The 27436-nt window shown below is 37.4% G+C and overlaps 1 protein-coding gene across 2 annotated transcripts in view; it reads right to left on the bottom strand.

Annotated features, from left to right (window-relative positions):
• The window catches only part of LOC138716322 (multiple epidermal growth factor-like domains protein 10), a 40393-nt gene extending 13357 nt beyond the window's left edge, over positions 1–27036 (bottom strand). The window contains exons 1-6 of one of the 2 annotated variants that reach the window (XM_069849276.1): positions 26902–27036; positions 16461–16647; positions 11203–11291; positions 11062–11122; positions 7852–8068; positions 357–522 (exon numbers count right to left, since the gene is read on the bottom strand). In XM_069849276.1, the coding sequence (XP_069705377.1) occupies positions 357–522; positions 7852–8068; positions 11062–11122; positions 11203–11291; positions 16461–16574 (647 nt within the window). In that variant the 5' untranslated portion in view covers positions 16575–16647; positions 26902–27036. Of the gene's footprint in view, positions 1–356; positions 523–7851; positions 8069–11061; positions 11123–11202; positions 11292–16460; positions 16648–19088; positions 19194–26901 lie in introns of those variants that run through there. The other variant, XM_069849278.1, reaches the window with a different exon arrangement.
• Positions 27037–27436: the final 400 nt, after the last annotated feature.

Here is a 27436-nt window from a genome sequence, read left to right as displayed (position 1 = left end):
TATAAAATATGTATCACTTTAGTTTCTTTAGTTGTTTCTGAAGACATATCGGTACCAGTATCTCAAGTGAGCAGTACCAGTACCAGTATGCTTTTCATACTTGATTATTTATTATATTATAGCCACGTTTTTCGTATGATCTATTTTACGAACAAGATAATCAAATAGGATTCTATGAATTCTTTTGAAGTTTATAACAAATACCTAAAATGTTCACTGTTTAATTTTGTCTACCGATAGATGTTTTTACTTATTTTTGTGTTTTCTTTCCCCATAATTGTCATGCAAATTTTGCAGTTTGCCTTTTACAGTTAGCTATGACTACGTGGTTTTTCAAAAGAATATCCAGTAGGTACCTGCTGACGCCCAAACTGACATTCTTGTGTAGAACATAACCTTTGTTGCATTCACAAACATTTGGCGAAATACATCTTCCATTAAGACAGCCACCCTGGCAAGCTGGTTTACATCCCATGCCACTTGATTCCAGCTCGTAACCTGAGGCGCACACACATTTGTCACCTGAAAATAAGAAAACCTACTCGAACATTTCGCTCTTGGAATTGTCTTAGCCAGATAATATAATGTATGGTTCTTAACAGCGGCGTAACATTAGGGCCTGCAGGGCCTGCAATGCAGGCAGGCCCAGGGTTTTAAGGGGCCTGCAATCACCACGCAAAAAAAAAAAAGAAGAAAGTAAAAAAAAAGCCCTATTAATTGCAGCCTGCATGGAACTGGTCAGATCATTATTCATGGCGGTTTCATAGAATTGGACTAGGTTGTTGAATCCAGCACAGCTTTAAACAATGCTTGCCCTGTGTCCTTGCCGACAGCCGTGTCGTATAACATGTACACGTGGTGTATGGCATCACTCTCAGTCCTCACAAAAGATCAGCGCAAAGTTATTTTATCATAATGACAACAATGAAAATTGATACCAAAATATCATATTTTAGCTGTAAAATTGTTTTTTCTTGATGAGTAGGGTACCTGAGATGGCTTTATGCACATTTTTCTCTGAACGTTTAACTTTTGTTATACATTTATTCGACAACAATAGAATGGGTTTTCGTTCAAATTTATAATGCCAATAATTATCCAATAAGATGTTTGTTTAGTAACGATCAGTCAATTTTACTCAGTTTCGAACGAGCTCTCTTTGCGGGAAGGTAATAATGTCAATGAATTAAATACTATTATAGTCACAATCATGCCATGGTATGAAAGAAAAATTTCACAACCTCGAGCGGGAATCGAACCTGTGACTATAATAGTATTTAATTCATTAATATGTCACATCAACGGACGTATATACGTCACCCAAACATCGTAAGATGAAGATTACATTTGTAATAATGTCAGTTGTGTGGTCGGTGTGATATTTTTCCAACTTTATTTGAACAGTTTTTAATTTAATTTTGTTCGTATATTTTTCTGTGTTTCAATCGAATAAATTATTATTAGGGAGTATAGACAGTAAAGTAGGCCTACTGGAAAATGAAACGATAGTGAAGTACGAACATCTAAGTGGTGCACAGAAAAGAAAGAATCGCAGTTGCAGTGTATTCAAATGATCGTGCAGATTATATGTTAGAAGTAGATAATGAAACTAAAAAGTTCTTCCTTAAACAAAATCCTTATCAGCCAGAGCCAGCGGGTCCTTTCCCTAAAGATCTTAAGCAAGATAACAGAGCCTTTTCCACGAAATATTACGATAAATTCACATTGACAGGGCAAAGAATTAGGAGAGAATGATTGTGTTATTCAATTAAAAATGACTGTTTATTGTAAACCGTGTTGGCTTTTTGGACAGCAGAAGTCCTCTTCAGCTTGGAGGGAAGGGGTCCGGGATTGGAGATGGTTAACCAAAAGTATAGTACGACACGAAACTAGTTACGCACATTTGAACGCATGCGTCGTTTTCAATTCGTGGCGTAAGAAAAACACAGTTGACGCGGGTATGGATTCAGAACTAAAGAAAAGTGAAAACATATGGAAACAGGTCCTTGAGCGTATCTGGCATCTAATAATCTAGCTTTTCGGAGACATAGGGAACAAATTGGAAAATCAAACAGTGGAAACTTTTTAGCAATCATCGAACTTCTCGCAAAGTACGATCCTGTATTCCGCGATCTCATAAATAAACCAAAATATACACAAAAGTAGTCTACCTAAGCCCTTCTATTCAAAATAAGTTGATAAATGTTTTATCCCGTGCAGTTGAAAAAGAAATTATTAATGATATTAAATGCAGTAATCTTCCTAATCTTTGATGTAGAAATTGCCTTATTATTGCCAATAACAATTATTATATACACATCAAGAATTATAATCTGCCCCATTCTTTTCAATAATGACAGATACAACACAGGACATAACAAAAAAAAAAAAAAAGAACAATTAAGTCATATTTAGATACGTTAGAGTTTCACATGATATAACTGGAAAGCCTTGTGACGTGAAGATAAAACTTAGGTTTTCGCGAAATAAAAGATCAAAGTGCATTAGGAATAGAGAAGGAAATAGTGCAATAGACGAAAAGGGACTCTTATTAACTATATACCATGGTCAGGGGTATGACGGTTGTGCCAATATGTTAGCCGTATACAAAGGTGTCAGAACGAGAATCGAACAAAGACAAAGAACAGAAAAATATGTACACTGTGCAACGCATAATTTAAATCTAGTACTTAACGATGCTGCATGTGGAATTCAAGAAGTTAGGTCCTTTTATGACATAGTAAATGTTGTACGGTATCTTTTTTTCAGTCATAGTATTAAAAGATGGGAACATTTGGTATCTTTTTATACCTTAAAAAAACTTTGCCCAACATGTTGGTCTGCGAGATACCAGTCTGTTAAAGCCCTGCGTTATGCTCATGTCGATGTACTTAAGGTTCTGTCAAAATTATTATTGATATCTAAAAAAAAAAAGGAACAAAGAGAACAAGCTGTAGCTTTGAAAAACCAATTAGAGAAATTTCAATTAATTTTTCAAATAGTGTTGCAATCAAAGATTCTAGAATGTACTAATCTAGCATCACAAATTATGGAATCCGAAAATGTAGAGCTTGATAAAGCATTTTCTCTTATTCAGAATGCAGCCGATAATTTATCTTGTTACCGAAATACTTTTGAAGAAGCAATGTCATCAGCTACATCTTTGGCAAACAGCTGGGGCATTCCACCACAATTTGAAAATAAAAGAATTCGAAAAGTAAAAAAAAAAAAAGCATTTTGATGAATTGTGTCAGGACGAGTGGCTAGTAGATCCAAAGACATATTTCAGAATCACTGTTTTTAATGGCTGTTTGGACATTATTGTAGCCCAATTAAAAAACAGATTTGAGGGTATGCTTAATGTTAACCATTTCTTCAAAATTATTTCCCCAAAATTTCTAAATTCTGCTTCCGACGAAGAGATTCACAATGCAGCAGTGGTTCTTCAAAATGAATATGAGGAAGATTTATCCAGTGAATTCCCAGATTAGGTAACAGGTTTCAGAAACGCTCTGAAAAAAGAAGTAGCTTCATTAACCTCTGTATCTGAATTAACAAATCTATTAGTAATAGAAAATTCAATCGTAGCTGCTAGCATTCCGGACTTATGCACGGCATTTTACATATTTCTAAATATTCCGGTTACTGTTTCTTCATCTGAGTGATCATTTTCGAAGCTAAAACTAATAAAGAAATACCTGCGGAATTCTATGACCCAAGACAGAATTAGTGAACTCAGCCTCCTCAGTATCGAATGTGAAAGGGCTAAATCCATTGATGTCAGTGAAATCATCAATACCTTCGCATCACAGAAAGCACGCCGCATGGTCCAGTTTCACTAGAGTTCAATGTGAGTACAGTAAAGTTTTATAAGTACAACAAACAGCAGATACAAGTATATGCTTATTGATAGGCCTAACTGCCTACTTAATTTCAATAATTATAGTATATATTATATGTTTTTAATACAATTTATTAATAATTGTTATTATTTTAATAATCTTACAATAATGAACGATTAATCCCTTTGTTCTTATAACGTGGAAATATTGCATTAAAGTTGAACTTCTATCTGGTGTAATTATATTTATGTTATTGTTAGTTATTGATAGGTTATACATTTGGGTGTACCAATACATTTTATTTTAGGGGGCCCGAAATTTTATTTCTGCAGGCGGATCTGTATCACATTCGTTACGCCCCTGGTTCTTAAATTATAATTTTAGAGTTACATTATGAAAGTGCTGAATCCAATGCAAAGAATTGAAATCTTTTAAAAGTAACATGGTTAAAAATTGGCTTTCATATACAGAATGAACCGTAAATAAAGTTTTCATATACAGGATGAACCATAAGTAAAGTCATTGATTTCAGGGAGTTATTCTTTGAGATATTTGAAACAAAAAAAAGTTAAATATAATTTTGTCCGTTTTTACTTCCTTTTCGAGATAAAAATTGTTTTTATATGAAACATTTCATATCGTGTTTTGTGAAAGCCATTGATTCAATTCCCAATATGCTCAGTCAATTTAAGAGAGCAATGTATTATGATAATAAATGATTGAAAGAATTTTAGCTTTGTCCTTTCAATGTGCAGAAATTTGATCTGAACAGTGTAACATTGTAAAATTCCTTACGGTTCACCCTGTATTAGCTTTGTTGTATACAGCACGATTCATGAAATTTTAGGGAGGACCTGCCTGAATCAAATGGAGCAAAAATGTAAATAAAAAATAGGGTCCAACTTATATTTAAGTTACTACAAGTTATTGAACATTTGAAAGTAAAGACAAAATTTAATAATATCACTACAGAAAACAAAAAATGGATACAGTTCCCACTCTTGTAACTGCTTACTTTCCACACCTGTGGAGTAATGGTCAGCGCGTCTGGCCGCGAATCCCGGTCGGGGCAAGTTACCTGGTTGAGGTTTTTTCCAGGGCTTTCCCTCAACCCAATACGAGCAAATGCTGGGTAACTTTCGGTGCCGGAACCCGGATTCATTTCACTGGCATTATCACCTTCATTTCATTCAGATGCTAAATAATCTAGATGTTGATACAGCGTCGTAAAATAACCCAATAAAATAAAAAAAAATGCTTACTTGTTGCAAACTTCATTCTGCTCATCAGCTCTTAGTTTTATAGCCTATGAGATTTTCAAACGTGTTCCCTACCTCCACACACTTGGTCGCATTCCTTAACTTATTGCTGTGTTGTCTGTAATGCTCACAATTAATTCTTCACGTATGTTTACCTTACTCTGGTACACAAGATCCTTCATCAACCCCTATAAACAATAATCAAAGCGTGTCAAATCTGGGGACCTGGCTGGCCAGGGATGAGGACCTCTGCGACCAATCCAACAATGTGGGAAATACTGGTTTAGATGATCTCTCATGGCGAGGGTGAAATGCAGGGGCGTATTTTGCGGGCTACCGGGGCTACCGGCGGTAGCCCAAGGAAATTACAAAAGAAAAAGTTTATAATATAACATAATGTAATAATTTTGTATTATTAGTTTTACCATAGTAATTAAATTTAAAGTAATTGTTAGATATATTTTGTGTAATAATAGGGTCAGCGGTAGCCCAAACCCTTTAACCAGTATACGCCACTGGTGAAATGAGCAGGTGTCTCATCAAGTTGAAAGTACGTACGAAGTCTCGTTGCAAGAGGAACATCGTCGATTAATTGTGGTAATTCGTTTTGTAGAAAGTGTAGGTACATGTCTCCATTTAAGTTTCTGGGTAAAATGAATGGTCCTATCAGCTGATCATACAGAACACCACACCATACATTTACACTAAATCGATGTTGAAAATTGGTTTTCTCCATGGCTTTAGAATTAATAGACTATCTGCCTATTCATGTAAGTTATTAATGCCATACCGTGTGAATTGTGACTCATCACTGAATATAATGTACAGCGTTAATACTCTCTACCATTTCTATTTAACCAGGTGCAGAACTTGACACGATGGGCATGATCTTGTTACTCTAAATGCTGCACTTCTAGAACATGATACAGATACAGTTCAATTACATGGAGTATCCACCTTATCTTAGACTGAGTAACACTGATTCGCTGAGCTACACGTTTTGTTGAAGCTCGAGGACTGCATTGTACAGTGTTGAAAATGTTTTCTTTTTCTGTTACATCATGTTGTTGACATCTTTCATACTGGATACGAATAGTGGGGAGTGAATCAGTTTGCCTTATCGTGTTAAATGTTCCATTAATAGTCTTAGGATTCAGAATCCTATGATTAGAATGACGGCAGTGATATTCTGCCGCAGCAGCTGTTGCATTACTGTATTCTCACACACACCATAAATAAATACTACCATATCGGCGTATTTCTCAGTTGTAAATTTATACCCATCTTGAGGCAACTAACAAGCTGCTAACTCTACAATGTATGGCCCTGAACTGAATGTGCGACAAATGACACTCGATGTGTTACTAAGTTAGTACATAGGCTGACATTTGAGAGGTCTATTCACACCAACACGTTTAGAAAATCAGTGATTATTCCTGAATTATGTGAGGTAGGAAAAAAGTTTATTAGGAAACTATGTTCCAAAGCACTTCAGGAAAATGCTCCATTAGTGGCAGTAAAACTTCGTGAATCATCCTTTATAAGCAATGCCCTACAGACTTCATGTTCTTAGAAAGTTCACAATATACTCATATAGTATATATTTTATTATTTAATTGTTTAATTCATCTTTTTTGTTCTTTTACTTACCGGTGGTGGTGGTGGTGGTGATGATGATAATGATAATGATGATGACAATGAATAATTTCAAGGGAAAAATTGTTCCGGGGCTGGGTATCGAACCTGGGATCTTTGACTGAGTGTGCCAATACTATACCGACTGAGCTACTCAGGAAGTACACCAGACACTGGCTCAATTCTTCCCTTTATATCCACATACCTCAAGTGGGCTAACAGGTCGCCAGAGATCCAACTTTGAGTGCACACAAACTTTGTGTGACTTGAATTGTGGTTTTCTGTTAACGAACAGTTCGTTACTGTTACTGTTTGTTAACAGAAAACCGCAATTCAAGTCACACAAAGTTTGTGTGCACACAATGTTGGGTCTCTGGCAACCTGTCAGCCCACTTGAGGTATGTGAATATAAAGGGAAAAATTGAGTCGGTGTCTGGTGTAGTTCCTGACTAGCTCAGTCGGTAGAGCATTGGCGCGCTCAGCCAAAGGTCCTGGGTTGGATACTCGGCTCCGGAACAATTTTTCCCTTCAAATTATTTAAATCAGCTTCACAGGGAGCTATACCTGAAACCCAGATTTGCATGATGGTGAAGGATTAGACTTGGCTTTCTATGACATGTCATATTTTTATCCTGGTCTCTTTTTACAAACTTAGGTTAAATTAAACACACTTCTAGCTTTTCTGAATCAGATGACACGGTTTTTACTGATTATATAAATGTGTATTTTAACATAAAGTCATATTTGACCAAAAAAATGGTATAAAAGGAGAGAGAGGGGGAGAGGAGAGAGGAGAGGTGGAATAAAAGGGAGAGGGAGAGAGGGGAAGAGGGGGGGGAGGAAAGAGAGAGAAAGCTAGAAAGAGTGTCATCTAGTTGGAGAATAGGATTCACTGAAACTAGGAAACAATTAAAAGTACAGCTCATCTTGGATGGCCATGATGAATATGTTTATGGCAATGGTGACGATCACAATAATAAGAGCAATGATGATCAAGGTGATGTCGGCAGCATAGATGGTGATGGATATGAGACATGACAGTGAATATGACGATTATGAAGATGATAATGGTAATAATGATGTTGTTGATTATGACAACAGTAATAATAATGTACCTGCACAGATGCCATTAGGACAGCCGCAAGGACAGACCAATGCGCATTCACCAGTCTGTGTGAGTCTATATCCTTCATAGCACAGGCACACATTGGGTTTGAAGCACACACCGTTCTTGCATTCTCCTTCACACCTAGGAATGCACTTGTCAGACTCAGTTCTGTAATAACCCCGACAGCATGTTGGCACTGATTTGTTTGCCTTGTTGTACACTGTCTGCAATTAAATTGTTTGAAATGAGCTGTTATAAGAGTTCGTTTAATCTGCATATGAATGATAGCCCTTAATATGAAAGCAGAGAGTCTTCTTGCTATTATAAGGTGAGATTATAATAGTAAAATGTGTGTCAGAAAGCCATACCTGCCTCATATTGATAAAATGGTTATCTATAGAAATGTATTTAAAGTACTTACAACATACTAATCAGGAAGAGGAAAAGGAATTGGCTGGATCACTGACTGAGGAGAAACTGGCTTCTGAAGGATACACTGGAAGGAATGGTGAACGGGAGAAGAATTCGGGGCAGAAGAAGATACCGGTATCAGATAATAAGTGTCATTAAGATATATGGATCATATGTGGAGACTAATAATAATAATAATAATAATAATAATAATAATAATAATAATAATAATAATAATAATAATAATAATTCTTTATTTATACTGGCAGAGTTAAGGCCATAGGGCCTTCTCTTACACTCTACTAGGTCACAAAGTATACAAGCAGTTAAAATTTAACAAAAAGTTAGAGAACAGAATACTAACATATTACAAAAAAAAAAAATAATAATAACAGCATAATAAAATCGACACTAAACAACATGAAAATAATACCATAATAAAAAAAGAAAGTAAAATACATTGGAATATAGTGAAAGCAACTCATTTAGTACAAATGGTTAATATGGAAAAACGTAAGGAAGAATATACCAAAATGGAATGTAATAAAATAATAAAAAAGAGAAAAGAAATACGAAAATTACATAAAATTTACGATAAAAAGGCTATGATAATAAATTCATCGGCTGATAAAGAGAACAAAAAGGGGAAAAGAAGGAAAAAGAAATATATAGCCTATATTTTTACAAAACTATGGCAGAGAAAATGGCTTATAACTGAAAGGAATCTAATTCAAAAAGTGCAATTTTAATTTATTTTTTAAACTAGACAATGTCCGACAGTCTCTGACATGTTGTGGTAGAGAGTTCCAGAGATGAGCTGCAGAGACGGTGAAAGATGAATAGTAGATGGATGTTCTGTGTTTAGGAATGGAGAGTGTGATATGGTGTTGTGAGCGAGTATCTATTTCGTGATATGAGGACAAATGTTGAAAACGAGAAGCTAAGTAGCTAGGGTTAGAGGTTTGTAGAATATTGAAGAGTAAAGTGAGAGAGTGAATAGTTCTTCGCTCCTTGAGACGGACCCAGGACATCTTATTTAATGAAGGTGTGATATGGTCAGATCTACGGACGTTGCAAATAAATCAAACGCATGCATTATGAACACGCTGTAGTCTGTCAGTCAGTCAGTCTCATGTTAAGGTCAGTGTAGAGAGTGTCACAGTAGTCAAAATGAGGCATCAAGAGCGACTGCACTAAATTCTTCTTGAGAAGCAATGGAAGGAAATTTCGGATTCTTTTTAGTGTGTGAATTTTCATAAAAATTATTTTACATATGTGTGTGATTTGAGTATTCCAACTTAAGTTTTTGTCCATATAAATTCCTAGATTTTTTACTCTATCATTGTAAGGGATAATAGTTTCATTCATTTAACAGGAGATATGTCACCTGTATTTAATTTACTTAAAAGTCGTTGATGTCCCATTATAATTGCCTGTGATTTCTCTGACTTCAATTTCAGTCCAAACTTTTTCGTCCATGAAATAATTGATTTTAGGTCATTGTTTACTTCATTTATTGCGTAATTTAGTGCCGATATAGGTGCAGAAGTATATATTTGTAAGTCGTCAGCAAATAGGATATGTCTACAATGTTTAATAGATTGTGGTATGTCATTTATGTAGATCGTAAAAAGTAGAGGTCCAAGAACTGAGCCCTGTGGTACACCTGCACCCACAGTGCGCCAGGAAGAAAAACGATCAGAGACTCGCACACATTGTTGGTGTACTTGAAGGTAGGAGGTAAACCACGACACTGAACTTTCTGATAAATTAAGGGCTCGGAGCTTGCATAGTAACAGATCTAGGTCAACTGAGTCAAAGGCTTTGCTGAAGTCAAGAAGTGTCAAAATGGTCAATTTTTGTTTGTCAGAGGCTTCCCGTATGTCTTCCGTAACTTTAAGTAATGCTGTATTTGTGCTAAGAGGAAGGCAGAAAATAGGGAAGACTGGAGAATGCTGGGTTTGGAGTGAAAGACCTGCCTTTGGGCAGAATATTGTGAATGCACGAATGAATGAATAACGTACCGGTATTTCATTCTAGCAGTGGTTCAGGTGTGAAATGAAGAAATCGTTCTTATTTTTAAAGATAAGTTATGGTGTATTTCTTACGAGTGCACATTGGTTTGTTTCATTTGCTGAAGTGAGAATAATATGATTGATCTTTCTCTTTGCACCAGAAACTGCAATGTCTCGTGAGCTGATGCTGTGTTTGAAGTAATCTCATTACCGGTATTTGTTTTTCGATGTTTTCCCTAATATAAGGCGAAAATCAGGCAATCCCACGGCAAATCTTTGAACTCATATTGCTAATACCAATTTTATCAACTGTAGTAAACACATAGTTAATACAACGTCATTAAAAACATAAATGATGCATATGAGGTGATGTTAAATGTATAATTTTATCAAAGTCTGCTCAATGAGCATCTTAACTCCACCTGTCATATCAACCAACTTAGTGATTCTCCATGAAATGGCTAAGAATATACATTACTGGTCATATTTAACATTACTGGTAACAGTTACATATATACCATGTTCTCCACACCTGTGGAGTAATGGCTAGCGCGTCTGGCTGCGAAACCAGGTGGCTCGGGTTCGATTCCCGATTGGGGCAAGTTACCTGGTTGAGGTTTTTCCGGGGTTTTTCCTCAAGCCAGTATGAGCAAATGCTGGGTAACTTTCGATGCTGGACCCCGGACTCATTTCACCTGCATTATCACCTTCATCTCATTCAGACGCTAAATAACCTAAGATGTTGATAAAGCATCGTAAAATAACCTACTAAAATAAAAAAATTAATATACCGTGTTTATAGTTTCGCCATTGGGTCCGGTGAGTACTTTGAATCCAGCTGGCACGTCAATCCTGTGAGAGAGACATAAAAATCCAAGTAAATTTCTGTGCATTGGTCATACAAACTCGTTGGATGTCGCACAAATGCTTACTGAATTATGTGAAAGCCACACACGCCAATTAGGTTTGCCAGGCCGCCTTTGTTTTGTTGTTCTAGTTGTTTGGCTATTGAGCTGTTAACCTGCAAAATAACGAAGTGTAAATAGACTTGTAATTAGAATCTGGTTATTGCCATTTCTTCATTACCGGTACTGGTACTTTCATTTTCAAGTTAAGAACCCTCCAGTTGAAATGACAAAGTATTGGGTTTTATAATTCTTAACTTTGAATGTTCTGAAGAGGGTACATGACTAAATTCAGTAAGCTCTTGTTATGAAATCAGTACCATATATTTTATGTCGTTTGACAAAATGAAAACACTAAACACTTGTATGTTAAATGACTCTGAATCTCTTTAGAAAGCAGTTGTCGTCTTCCTTAATTAAATATGTTTATGATGAAGGATGAGTGGAACAGAGAAAAATTCTCTCCGGCACCGGAATTTGAACCCGGATTTTCAGCTCTACATGCTGACACTCTATCCACTAAGCCACACCGGATTCCCATTCCGATGCCGAACAGAATCGTCTTAGTTTAAGTTCCACCACTTGGGTTCCCTCTAGTGGCCAACCCTCATGCACTGCGTCATAGATGAATGACAGTGGCACAATGTCCACACATGTGCAGAGGTGCACTCTTTATGAGTGACTAAGTGCCCAGGATCCGATGAAATAAGCACCGTCTTGAATCACTAAGTGATTATTTCATATGATGACTCCACTCATCTTTCATCATATTATGATGACGCAGAATTTCTGCACGGAAATATCATATGTACTTCGGTACATCGTAATAATACAGAGTGATTCAGACCACCAGTAACAGTCATTTATTTCGGAAACTAGTGCATTAAAATTTTCGAGAAAAAAATATTTATTACTAAACCACATGTGAACTTTCACTTGAGCTTAATTTCATCAATCAGCTTTAACAGGAAGTAGGGTCAGTGGCGTATCACTTTAAAATTTCAAATGGGAGTCTGGGTCAAATAGGGTACCATTTGATAGAGCTCTTCAAAACAAACAACTTTCATAGGAAACGTTTTTATTAATTCCTACTCTTTCAATCAGAAAACATACGGAAAGGCAATGGGTGATTCGGAAACTAGTGCATTAAAATTAGCGAGAAAGAAATTTATAACTAAAGCACATGTGAACGTTCACTTGAGCTTGATTTTATCAATCAGCTGTAACAGGAAGAAGGGTCAGTGGCGTATCACTTTAAAATTTCAAATGAAAGTCGAGATCAAATAGGGTACCATTTGATAGAGCTCTTCAAAACAAACAACTTTCATAGGAAACGTTTTTATCAATTCCTACTCTTTCAATGAGAAAACGTACAAAAAAAATAATGCCATCAATATTGAGAAATGTTACAAGACAAAAATGTAAACAAGACTATTAATGTTGACATTTTACTGAAAGACTGGAGAATTCCATTAATTTCTGTCTGCCGTTCTGAGCAGCACACACCTGTACTCTTCTTCTAACACTGTCAGTGACTCCTAACACTTCGGCGTGGTCAAGTGACTGGCAGGTCTCCCGTATTCACTGTTTTATGTCATCTCTTATTGTGGGACAAGCTTGATAGATGGTGTTTTTTATCCGTCCCCAAGAATAGAAATCCAAAGGATTCAAACCAGGAGATAGTGCTGGCCATGCCATAGAACTGCATCTCCCAATCCATCGCCAAGCAAAGAGCTGATTGGCTGTATCACGTGCCACCAAAGAGAAATGAGATAGACAACCATCCTGCTGAAGCCACATTACTACTCATGTTGCCAGTAGTACGTCTTCCAAAAGTTGGTTGAGGATGTTCTTCAGAAAGTCAGCATGCATGATACTATTCAGAGCACCTTCAAAGAAATAAGGTCCAATCGCTCGGTGTCTGAAGATGCGACACCAGACATTAACACTCCACCTATGCTGGTTGTCCACTTCTCTCAGCCAGAGAGAATTGACTTGAGATCAGTAGTTACCATTATCGATATTGACATCGCCATTACTCTTGAATGTCGATTTATCTGTGCAAAGAATACAGCGATGAAACCGACGGATTTTACTTGACAATTAATTCTATTTTTGTGGATGGTTAAAAAACATTGATTATCAAGATTGTCCCGCAGTAAGAGATGACATAAAACAGCGAATTCGAGAGACCTTCCAGTCACTTGACCACACTGAAGTGTTACGAGCCACTGACAGTGTTAGAAGAAGAGTACGGGTGTGTGCTGCTCAGAACGGCAGACAATTTAAACATTTACAAAAATTAATGGAATTGTCCAGTCTTTCAGTAAAATATCAACATTAATTGTCTTGTTTACATTTTCGTCTTGTACACAAAGCAGAACTGCACCCATTGTATTCTTCACCTGACATAATTAGGAACATTAAATCCAGATGTTTGAGATGGGCAGGGCATGTAGCACGTATGGGCGAATCCAGAAATGCATATAGAGTGTTAGTTGGGAGGCCGGAGGGAATAAGATCTTTGGGGAGGCCGAGACGTAGATTGGAGGATAAAATTAAAATGGATTTGAGGGAGGTGGGATATGATGGTAGGGACTGGATTAATCTTGCTCAGGATAGAGACTGATGGCGGGCTTATGTGAGGGCGGCAATGAACCTCCGGGTTCCTTAAAAGCCATAAATAAGTAAGTAACATTTCTCAATATTGATGGCATTGTATTTTTGTATGTTTTCTCATTGAAAGAGTAGGAATTGGTAAGAACTTTTCCTATGAAAGTTGTTTGTTTTGAAGAGCTCTATCAAATGGTACCCTTATCACCATTTAATTCGAGAAAAATTCGTTCCGGCACCGGGAATCGAACCTGGGACCAGCTCTACGCGCTGAGTGCTCTTTCCAACTGAGCTATGCCGGGACACGATCCACGGTGCCAGCTGAACTCCTCTCGTAATGTTTTATGGCCTTACTACCTGCACTTTAGACAATGTAAGTCATACATTCAGGAGCGCATATTTAAATGACTTTATGGCCATATTCAACATCAGTTTGTGACAATTACTAACAGTTAATACATCACATATTCATTATATATGAGGTCTCGCCTACCTCATTGAATATTACACGACTACTATGAAGTAGCCAATGTGTATTTATCACCATTTAATTCGAGAGCACTCAGCGCGTAGAGCTGAGAGGTCCCGGGTTCGATTCCCGGTGCCGGAACGAATTTTTCTCGAATTAAATGGTGATAATACACATTGGCTACTTCATAGTAGTCGTGTAATATTCAATGAGGTAGGCGAGACCTCATATATAATGAATATATGATGAAATGGTACCCTATTTGACCCCGACTCCCATTTAAAATTTTAAAGTGATACGCCACTGACCCTACTTCCTGTTAGAGCTGATTGGTGAAATCAAGCTCAAGTGAAAGTTCACATGTGGTTCAGTTATAAATATATTTTTTTTTTTTGCAAATTTTAATGCTCTAGTTTCCGAAATAAATAACTTACGGGTGGTCCGAATCACCCATTCCCTTTTCGTACGTTTTCTCATTGAAAGAGTAGGAATTAATAAAAACGTTTCCTATGAAAGTTGTTTGTTTCGAAGAGCTCTATCAAATGGTACCTTATTTGACCCAGACTCACATTTGAAATCTTAAAGTGATACGCCACTGACCCTACTTCCTGTTAGAGCTGATTGATGAAATTAAGCTCAAGTGGAAGTTCCCATGTGGTTTAGTAATAAATATTTTTTTCTCGAAAAATTTTAATGCACTAGTTTCCAAAATAAATTACTGTTACGGGTGGTCTGAATCACTCTGCATATAAATATGTTGAACTAAAATCATTCTGGAATTCTGTTAGCTGGAAAGGGCTAAATTTAATTTCTGAGTTAGTGTCTCCTGTAAGAGGGCATTAATTACTCCCATCGATAGAATGATAGGCAAGGATAACAAAGAAGAAAAGTTTAATTTGTACCTGGGCAAGAGGGAACAGGTAAATTTTACCCGGAGTTCTCTCAGACAGAAATAAATTAATAAACTATATACCAGTAGGCCTATGTATTTCAAGTTTTAATTTTATTAGTTATTTTTTCATAGTTGCGGTAGCTTTCTTAACTTTATTGGAATGTAAGGTTCTTGGTTATATTTATATTTCTTCGAATGTGTTAATTATGAATTATTCTTAGAATATTTTTTAACATTTTCTGCAATAATGTATATATTTCTGTTAGATTAGATTTGACTTTTCCTGAAAGATTGATTATTAGAGGAGAAAAATTTACTCCATTGCCGGGATCGAGCCCGAGTCCTTGGTTCTATACACCAAGTGCTCTAACCACTGAGCTATGCCGAAGTTCAGTCCACAGCACCGGGTCGAATCCCTCTCCTCTTTCCCTCCAAGTTCGACATATATGTTGACATACATTAAGTCAACTGCCTGGACTAGGTTTTAGAATTTTTCTCGGTTTATGATATAGTTGAACATAGGTTTAGAATTTATCTGGTTTGTGTTATTCATTCTCACGTTTGACTTATTCAAACTCAACTCACTATAACTAGTAATGTACCCGTAATTTATTTAACCATACAAGTGGATGTTACCAGATTCATAAGTCATGACTTTTGGTAAAAATACCATACGACCTATTCATTATTGCTTGATATTATAAATTTTGAAATGCAAGAAAACGTGGAAAATTGAAAAAAAAAAATAATAATTTCGCAAATTTAGGAACCCTTCTAACGAGAAGGCCACCAACCGAATTATAAAGTTTGCTGCGCTATCACTACTTCACTTGTTGGGAGAAGACATTTCTGCACTTCTCCAAGGAGACAACCTCTGTGCTGCTGGGTCTTTTCCAGGAATAAAAGACTGTTGGAGTGTGGTGCTGATCACTCCCACCTCACACCTCATTCTGGTGCTACAGTCATGAAAGCTCTATCTCCATGCCCCCTACTCTCCTTTATGGCGTGAGATATCTTCGAGTAACTGTTTCTTTGAAATACTACGATATATATATATATATATATATATATATATATATATATATATATATATATATATATATATAGACAAAACGCTTTGGATATAATATATTATTCATTTGGTGTCTTAAATTGAAGAGTTTTAACCTTTTTACACCAAAGTGTGTTTCATTATAAATGTTGCAGAATCTGCTGGGCATTGAATCCCACTTTCTTCCTTTAGCATTTTGCTAGTAAATAACAACTGAAAATTAAAAGAAACTCTGTCATTGAGTATACATTATAACATACCTGCAATGTTCCGATTCCTCCAGGTGAAGGACAGTTGATTTCACAAAGCCCTGGACTTCCCTTGGTCATCAAGACCAGTAGAAACAACAAAGCAGAAACGAGAGAGTCCATCATCAGTGTCTAACAGACTTCACTCCTGTTGATTGGACTGGTACTCTAACTCTCCACTCTGCAGGATGTCGATTGTCTGTCAGTGAGGATAAGAGTTTTTATCTCGTCGTACATACATTTTTTTGCAATTATGTCTATTTTAAATTAATTTTTCCGAAATTATAACGACCAATTTGGAATGAAAAAAATTAGAAATTAGCTCAATACTATGATGGTAAAAAGCATAATAATTGATATGTAGGCTACAGTATCATTATGAAATATTTTAAACTGTGAAGGAAATACATGGGAAAATGTGAAAATGAATATATAAATTTTGAAAATACACTATACAGTGAAACACGGAGGGAGGGGGGAAAAATGCGTTATGTCACCACCACCACCACCTTCTTCTTCTTCTTTTCTTCTTCTTCAAGGTATAGGTCCTCTGTATGTTTTGGCAAAGTCATAGGTCCAGTGGAAGCATGTACAATGATCAGTGGTGAAGCTAAGGTATAAATACTGGATAGGCTGAAAAAAATCTGCTTACCTTGTATCATTTTACAGAGCAGATGTTTATCAGGTTTTCTATCAAAATTTTTTGTGACACAGACCCCACAAGCGGATGACTACTCATTTTCACCTCCAAAGAGAATACAGGTAAAACAATATAACTTATTTGTCTCAGAGCACTCTGTTAGCCAAGAATATTTTTTATATCAAGAAAACTGAACATTTCTATTTTTTCTTTCTCTGTCTGCTATTTCAATATGTGAATGTGGTGTCGATCTCCTATCTTTGTAAGCACATTCTGTTTCATATGTCCAACTTGAAAACGGTTTAATTTTTAATTCTACAAATAATGATCTCAATGTATGATCTATTTTATGCAAAATTAATATGTAACACAGATATGTACGCACTTTTCATTAAATTAAACTCAACAACGCAGCGCTTTCAGAGAACGCTAATGTAGTACGACATAATATTGTGACAGATGGCTAGCCTCGTTTCATACGGAGATGTAGCGAATTGAAACCCCCTCCTCGACCCCTCCTCAAGCTTGCGAGTCAAGATTGTAACCATGCCTTTAGAGGCTTTTGCCACAAGCTCGCTGCTCGCACTGCTCTCTCCATACTGGAATGACTGCCAACAATTTATATGGAAGGATCAGAGTGCAACCAAGTGTTACGATACATCGTTATTACGAACTTATAGGCCTACTGTTACTAGGAATAATAACTCAAATTTTTTTGAGTAGACTAAACGTCAAAATTCTCTTAAGAACTTCGCCACTGACAGTGATACAAAATTTGTTCCTGTACAGATTCTCAGTTTCATGCAGTTTTATCTTAACTTAGTCGCCAATTTTCTATTACATACGAAACAAAATATTTTGATATTACCTGTAGTTTTTTTTTTACCTTGTGCGGAGGAGGGACCTAAAGACTTGTAATGCAGCCTGAGGCTTACTATGCTTATCACTTTTATTCTGGGAATGACTGAGTAGCCGAATGATTGCGGTCTTGTGCAAGTACAGCACGTCGCACATGAACTTAACCTGGGCTATTGTATGGATGAGTATGATATGTGAATTGATGGCCAAATGAGTCCAGGTCCAATGCCGAAAGTTACTCTGCAATTCTGCTTCAGCTGGTTGAGGGGAAACCCTGGAAAAACCCAAACCAGGTAATTTGTCCCAACCAGGTTTTGAACCTGGGCCCAGACGCGCAGGCATACTGTTACTCCATAATGGTGGACTTACCTGTAGTTACTAAACTTCCATATTTATTTTTACAATATTATATGATGCTCTTCTTTATCTGTCCCTGTAGTCCAGTGCTTATCAAGTTTGCCATTATATTCGAGATTCGCTGGTTCAAACCCGACCAATAAAAACCCTTAGCATGAAGGGAAATAATACTGAAGGGCCCATGTCATAAAATAAATCTGCACCTGAATGAGAAGACTCTGGGCAAAGCATACCGGCCATTTCTTCAAAATTTGAAGGTAGCACAATGGAATCTTTAATCCATATCATCTGTACGTGTCTCTAAATATTAGAATCAGTATGGGAGCCCGGAACATGGAAATATTAATTTTACAATAAAAATTACATTGTAACCAGATCACTGCTTTATATGGAATCTGAATTTCTATATCTCCCTCTCCATATTTGGAATTTATAAATTTCACAATATTTTTATTTGGTTTTTGGTTTGTGATGATTATATCAAAGTGAACAACATTTTTAACAATTTAACTTACACAATATTTAAGTAATAAAAAAATTGGTTATGGTGTACTTAATGAACAGAACAGATAAACTATTTATCAGAACTCGCAAATATTATAGTAGGAGAAAAATTACGTAACAACCAACTCCAATGCCTTTGCAACTAATCATGTACAGCATAGAGAAGAATTGTTCATACATCGGCCAAATAATCGAAATGCTTATCGCAAATGTAAAATTACGAAGAAAAAACAATGAAACAGAGCAGAATTGAGCGTAGACAATACCTTTACAAGACTTACACATATCGCTTCGTCCTTTTTCTGAAGTAAATCAGATAATACATTTTTCTGTGTATTGTGCATCACTCATATATTCACCACAACTGAACAATCCAAACTCTCGTGAAATATTGATATCTTGACTGTGACGAACATTCAGGGATTTCCCTGTTAGTTTACAAAATATGTTAAATGACAGCTTCCCTAATTGCGTTAGTAATAATCTTTTTAGAGCTCAATTTTATATAACCTTCATTTATATAACATTAAAAGCATGACAGGAAACTTATTCCTGTTATGCTGCCATTTCCTGTTTTTTTTTAAGTAGGTGCCAGTATTATATAATGCTGCATCACATTTGCCATAATGAATTTGTACTAATACATATTTCTTACATTTTATTGCATTTTCTAATCTAATTATTTCACACCATGATGATACGGGAAATTTTAATCAGTAAGATTTCATTATGTGCAGAGTTTACCAATCTGACCTCTAGTAATTGTCAAATTATCTGAAGTTCACAATCCGTTATGGTTATATGTTTTTAGCAAGACAGCATTGGATTTTGAGAATAGCTAATATAAACAGTTTTAAGAAAATGGATCTTAATTTGAAATAACTACTGAAGCTTTCCTGGCGACGTGATAACTCAAAATTTTCTCGGGCTTCCAGCCAGGTCATAAGTTGGTGATCCACCGACATTTCGAGGATGTTCATCTTCCTTATCTTCAGGGTTAAATGATAACTAAGGGGATGAATTTATTAATTAAATTTAGAGCAGCGGTTCCCAAAGTGTGCTCCGCAGAGCCCTCAGGGCTCTGCGAATGATTCTCAGGGGCTCCGTCCGCGGAAGTTATCAAGATGACAAAAATTGCTAATTCCATCTAGTCTCTAGCGGGGAAAACGGACACTACTTCCATCAAGCGAAAAATACTTTCTGAGAAAGTAGTTTGCGTTCTTCTTGCTACAGGGAAGCATTAATATTAGATCTACTCGTCACTGGAACTATCTCGATCTTTCTTGCTTGCCAAGTACTCAATGATTCTCGAAATTTATTTTATTTTTTATATACTGGGCAGGCAGCGTTTGTTATTCGTGGCACGTGGAATCTACAATCTATTGACTGTTACGTTACCTCAAAAAATATATATACTGTATACCTGCATGTTAATTTGATAGCAGATGTGTTAGCTAAACTTTCGTTGAACCGGAACTGTGGCTTAAGACGGGCTCCCTAAGACCTAAGAGTCATTAGCCCTCAACCAGTGCTTTGTCAAAGGGAGATAACAACAGCTATAACCTTACTTTCAAAGAAGATAGTGCGAATTCCTGGGAATTGAGTTCGGAATATGTTGAACATGATCCTGTCTCAGAGTCTACGATGCCTAGTGTAGAGGTATTAAAGGTAACAAACGAAAATATTGTGATTTATATTTGCACATGGGATTCACTGAGTTTGCTGATGAACGTCCACAGTGTGTGTTATGTAACAAAGCTTTTCCCAATAGTTCTATGTTCTCTTGCTAAGCTTAGACGGCATTTCTCAATTCAAAAATTCACAAATAAAACTGCAGACTACTTCGAAAGAAAAAGTGACGAACTTCATGCAGTTCAGACAAAATTTTACCTCGTGTAAAAACAAACAACGAAAAAGCACTGAAAACGTCGTACTTGGTCAGTCATGACCAGGCTCTTGGTGGTGAACCTCACCCTTGCTGAAACTCTTATGAAACCACTATTAGTGAAGGTAGTGAAGTGCATGGTGGACGAGAAAACTGCAAACTTGATTTCCAGTGTGCCCTTATCAAATAACACTGTGCATAATCGAATCCAGAATATATGAAAAGACGTAAAAAATATCATGGATTTCCCGTATCAGCTAAACGAAATTTTCGTTACAACTTGACAAATCCACGGTTTTTGCCGGATTAGCTATGTTAATGATGTTTGTGCGATATGAATTTTCAGGTTTTTTTCATGAAATATTTTGTTCTGCAGCCATTGCCATCCTCTACAAGCGGTACTGAATTTTTTTCTTCTTAACTGAAAACTCGATACCGTGGGACAATTGCATTGACGTGTGCACAGATGGCGTTAAGGCCATGGTAGATCCTGTTGCTGGCGCTTTGCAAGGGTCAAGAAAGTTTTAAAAACTGCACAAATAGTCACTGTGTACTGCACCAACACGTCCTCGCAACGAAAAAATGCCAGCGTTATTAAAGGAGGTACTAGACAACGCCGTCAAAATTATCAACTTTGTTAAGGCACGACCTTCGCAGTGTAGGCTACTTAAAATCCTGTGTGAAGATATGGGTATAGTCCCGTCGCTCTAATTTCCGGCAGCCAATCGCGTTGCAGGTCGGCTAAATTTAAACGTGTGCGTCTTGTGATTCGCTGATTCATTTCTTAAGGCTCGATAAATACTTAATATAATCGCCCGCCATTTTAGCTCTTTTTTTGGCGTTCGCAGAAAGCACACGAAGACGTTATTTGCCGCTCAATTATTTGCTGAATTACATTGCGTTTGATTTATTATCATAGGAGCTACAACATGATAATGTTTAACTGTGTGGCAAATAGATTCCTCGTATGGTAGCTGGGCAATGTGAGAACAAAAATGGCGAACGATACTACCTACCTAGAATTTATAGAGCCTTCACTTTCTAAGACGTAAGCAAAGGGGCGGAGTCACGCCGGAAATAACAGCGTCGGGACTATAGTATACACAAGTCATTGTTAGTAATATTACACACAGAAGTGCGATGGTTGTCGCGTGGTAAAGCGTTGTCCCGATTACATGAACTTCGAAAGGAAGTTTCTTCACTTTTGAAATACCAGAACAGTTTGCTAGCAGATTATTTGAATGATCAGGAATGGTTGTACAAATTATGTTACTGGCAGACATTTTTCAAAAATGAATTCAGCATATACATACAAGGTAAACGGAAGACTATATTCGATGCTGATGACGAAATTGTCGCACTGAAGAAAAATATAGCGTTCTACATAGAAAGCGTCGACAATAAGGATCTTACATTTCTCATTGACTTCAAACTTTATAGAAGAAAATAACATAGCAATGAATGTCTCATTCATAGCAATAATGAAAGAACACCTTTGACAATTTTCTTCAAAATATAAATTCATACTTTCCAAGGGACACACAGGAATCGATTCTAAAGAAATATGAGTGGATTGTAGATCCATTTCCAGTGATGTCAAAGCCAGCAGCCCTCACTGCTTCAGATATGAGGTCTTTATAGGCATGGTTTCGAACAGCCACTGTCAGGCATAAAATAAAAGCAAACCATTTCCCAAGTTTTGGGCTAAGTTAGGGGAGGATCGTTTGATATTAAGTTCAAAAGCTAAATTTCTCTCAATGCCCTTTGGTACTGTGTACCTCAGTAAAACGACCTTTTCGAGGTACACGGCTACAAAAACAAAATATCGAACTTTTGGACACAGAAGACGATATACGTCTTGAACTGACTTCTATGACACCGGACATTGACAAATTCTGTTGCAAGAAACAGACACATTCTTCACATTAACTTCGGGTGTACCTGTAACATTGTAACATTTTTTTAAATATCGTAACTACGATACTTGTTAATATAATTTTGTAGATTTAAATAAATTATATCCAGTACGTTTTTACTATTGCTTCCTTTATTGATATATACACTTCTGTTTATGTATCGTGTGAAATATGCTTCATAGAACGTAGACAGGTAAACTAAAAAGTAAACATTTCTTGGGGCTCCACGAGAAACTTTTGCTTCAAAAATGGCTCCGTGGCTGAAAAAGTTTGGGAACCGCTGATTTAGAGTAATTACCGGGGTCATGGGAATATGAGTGCAGGTCCGTGGCCCATTCCTTTTAGGTCTCATCCCGACATTTGTCTTAGCGCCTTAGGAAAACCACGGAAAAACCTTGCAGGATGAGTTGTCTCACTTTTAGAGACTAGCCAGTTGGCTCTTTTAAAGAGGAGAATTTGGAGGAGAAATTTAAAAGGTCCTTGCAAGGGTTTCGGGGCTGTAAGAAACTAAATATGTGAGCTCCAAACCTGTTGGCCACTTGTCTCACTCCGGGTTACGCTGCTCCACTGAAGGAGCTCTGGAAAATTTTGAAGGGGAAAACCGAAAATGGACATAACCTCTTAGGGACCACATATGCGATTTAAGCTGATAAGAACAGATACTACACTTTGATCTTAGCCAAAGTTCCCAGCTCCTTAATTTATAGTGTCAGAGGGAGTAGTCAACCGGGGAGCTGTGCGCTGATTGGCTCTTATTGGTGCGGACCTCGATGTGAACGCGGCCGACGTGTCGTCTTGTTTTGTGCTGTTCGGCTGATTGACCACGGGTCTCACGATGGGCTCGGCAGACGACTTCTTATGTGTCCTCTGCTGGTGACGGCCCATCATCTGGGTGCTGAGAAATTCAATAGCCAGTGCCCACACTGCTCTTAGTTGGAGACCCGAGTCCCGATTCAGGTTACTGTGTTCCGCCACTATGGCCAGGGTTTCCTTTACTCTTTTATCCCAGTAGCCCGAACACTTCGCCAGGACCTTGGTGTTATTAAAATTAGCCCTATGGCTTTTTTCAATACAATGTTCAGCTAATCCGGATTTTTCGGGCTGCATTAATCTGATGCTTCTTTGATGTTTCGAAAGACGTGTGCGTCCCGTCTGTCCAATGTAAGCAGCCTCACATTCACAAGGAATGCGGTAGATCCCTGGTAGAATGGAGGTTGAAACAGACGGTAAACTCTCATTTCTGGACATCCTTATCTCCAGAAATAACAACGGATCTCTTGGCCATGCGGTATACCGTAAACCCACACACACCAACATGTATCTGAATGCGAATAGTTTCCATCACAAAGCTCAGCGGATGGGTATACTAAACATACTGGCCCACAGAGCAGTCTCTATATCGGAACCGGAGCAATTAGACACCGAATTTCAACACTTGAAACTCACCCTCCAGCAGAATGAATATTTAGCTAAAGACATTACGGCCTCTTTGAATAGAGCAAGACACAAGAAGAAGTAGCAGCAGCAGACCATTACGGACTCACAAGAAGTGAAAAAATCAGCCATAGCCTGTCTACCATTCACAGGGAAGTTGTCGGGAAAGATAAGCAGACTGCTCTACAGGTATGGAATAAAGACAATTCACAAACCTGCGCCAAAAATTAGGAACAAGGACAGATCAGTAAAAGACAATCTAGGCCTCAGAGTACCAGGGATCTATCGCATTCCTTGTGAATGTGAGGCTGCTTACATTGGACAGACGGGACGCACAATAACTACGCGTCTTTCGGAACATCAAAGAAGCATCAGATTAATGCAGCCCGAAAAATCCGGATTGGCTAAACACCGAGGTCCTGGCGAAGTGTTCGGCCATAGTGGCAGAACGCGGTAACCTGAATCGGGACTCGGATCTCCAACTAAGCGCAGTGTGGGCACCAGCTATTATATTTCTCAATGCCCAGATGACGGGCCGTCACCAGCGGAGGACACATAAGAACTTGTCCGCCAAGCCCATCGTGAGAGACCCGCGGTCAATCAGCCGAACAGCACAAAACAAGACGACATGTCGACCGCGTTCACGCCGCGGTCCGCACTAATAAGAGCCAATCAATGCACAGCTCCTCGGCTGACTACTCCCTCTGACACTATAAATTAAGGAGCTGGGAACTTCTGCTAAACCTTATTGGTTACGATATTGCCACTGCGCCCGAAACCCTTGCAAGGACACATTTTGCGTACCTTTTAAATTTCTCCTCCAACTTCCCTTTCAATTCAATTCTTCTAGAGCTCCTTCAGTGGAGCAGCGTAACCCGGAGTGAGACAAGTGGCCAACCGGCTTGGAGCTCGCATATTTAGTTTCTTTCAGCCCCGAACCCTTTGCAAGGACGCGTTTTGCGTACCTTTTAAATTTCTCCTCCCACTTCTCTTTCAATTCAATTCCCTTAGTTATCATTTAACCCTGAAGATGAGGAAGATGAACATCCTCGAAACGTCGGTGGATCACCAACTTATGACCTGGCTGGAAGCCCAAGAAAATTTTGGGTTCTTAATTTACTTTCACACTTTTTCTTCATCTCTGAATGATATTCCTTAAATTACAATTACGATTATCTTTCAAACTAGCATTTACTTTGTTTTGGCAATCTAAACTGGAGGTTCCGAAGTCACTTCCAGTTTTCCTTATTCCAACTTTGTTAGGTTTCATAATGCCTCATTGTGTAGTTCGCTAAGTCATCGTTTTTTGTAAAATCTCCAATTCATGCTTTTCTTGCAACTATGAGAATTATGCATATCTGCACTGTCAGCTTCTAATTCTAAGTGGGAGAGAGGAAACAAGTACCTAAGGTACCATTGAAAATGTATTTGTATATGTAACGTACTGTATGTTTTGCATTTCATTACATATTACGGCATATTCGTACAAGTAATCGGGACTATGCTTGTTTCGTGCTGATGTAACATCTTATTTGTAGATGTCTTCACAGTGGATTATGTACTGGTACTGGTAATAGTCTTCTTCAATATAACGAAGCTTTATTAACAAATTGTACCAAAACTCTAAAACCATAAAAGCTAGCTACAATCTGAATACAGATTTGAAAAGCTTGTGTTTACTTACTGATACGTATTTCACTCACAAAAATACAGTATGTGTAGCTTCAACTCTTGTATTTTGAGCATGGCAAGTGATAGAAGAGGGAAGTGTGCGAAAATTGTTGCATGTTTTCGTTAGTTCTGTAACAACGTGTATGAAATAAATGACATAAATAGACATTTCTTTGTTTACTCTTTAATTTACAATAGGTTTGTGCTGTATAGGCTATCTTTTACATGTACTGAGTTATTTGTAATTAACGGTATTACGCACCATTATGACCAGTGTTGAATTCAGACCTTTTCATCCAGGGTAGATTCATACAATATGGGGAGGGGGGGGGAGTGGAACCAACAGCAAGATCTTACCTAACAACAACAGAGACAGTCTATGTAAACTGGGACATAGAAAACTGGGATCAATTAAAGAAATAGGACTTTCATTCGTTTATATTTCTTTTAAATACGTAGGCCTACTACGAAATGTTAATATAGGCATTCATTTCAAAATGTTAATACTACTATGTAAAACATGGTGAATATGAATAGGTAACTATCCTTCTGTGTAAAATTGTTATGTAAAGCTGGTGTTAAGGGTCATTTTTACATTGGTATACACAATAAGCCTCAGACAGTGTTGATATAAAACAGCTGAGAACAGCAGGGAAACTGTAATGAAATCTGCCTCATCAATACGTGGCTTGTTACAATGCTCACACATCTTCCAGAAATGAAAACTGGTCCATTGGGATGAAACTCTCAGGTGACAGAGCTACAACTGAAGCAAAATGGTCTTCTTATAATTGGTACTGGACAACTCATCGAAAAACTTCTGAGCATTCTTTAAACTTTTAAAATCAAATCAGACAAATTTATTAACAAATGATTTTTATCCCCGAATTACTGTAGCTTATTATACCGGTATGAAAGAATAGGCGGACAAGTTGATGATGAGATCGAATGTCATGGTGCATATAGATTCAACAGTTGAATTCAAACACATGGTTTTAAAGAGAAATTGGAACTCCAGCTACTCGGATGTGGTGCTTTAATCTGTGGTGTATAATTAAATTTTCTCTGGAGGAAGGAAATTATTTTTATACAGCAGGAAGCAGGGGAATATGTTGAGTCTTTTTCTAATTTCTTGACTGGCTAAGAATATCGAATTATTTTGACATTTTCTGAATAATTCAATCTTACCTTCCCTTGCCCTTCCCATGACGGTCAGGAGATGCAAGTCACGTGGAGTTCGATAGCAAGCAACAAGAAACCTATCAAACCAAGCACAATATAGTGAGTGGGAAACTAATTGTGCTCTATCCAACAGGAAGCTTATTCGCGTTGATAAAACCTTTATCAGTCACAGCATAGGCTGACACTGGAAATAATTACTACATTTCCGTTATCATTGTAACTTGTTTGCATCCATGGGATATCGTATAGCCTGTCTTTGGCGAATCATTTATAAGATTAAAGCTCGATTCACATTATACATCACATCAACGTCGCGTCACGGACCAGCAGTGTTGCATCAAAACATTGTACAACGCGTTTTGTATGGTAGCGTCACATATACAGGCAACGTCACAGCCCGTCAACAGCACGGACCGTCTGGGATTCTCCAGGAGAATGTTTTGATGTGACATGGACGGTTTGTTAGCGTGAATTACCCAGCGGCACAGCACAGCAGCATCAATTCACACACACACACACACGCACAGATCTATGTATCATG

The sequence above is a fragment of the Periplaneta americana genome, chromosome 16 (assembly GCF_040183065.1).
Source record: "Periplaneta americana isolate PAMFEO1 chromosome 16, P.americana_PAMFEO1_priV1, whole genome shotgun sequence".
Classification (NCBI taxonomy): domain Eukaryota; kingdom Metazoa; phylum Arthropoda; class Insecta; order Blattodea; family Blattidae; genus Periplaneta; species Periplaneta americana.
Note: the sequence above shows the minus strand (reverse complement) of the source record. Positions and strands in the feature narration are given on the sequence as shown.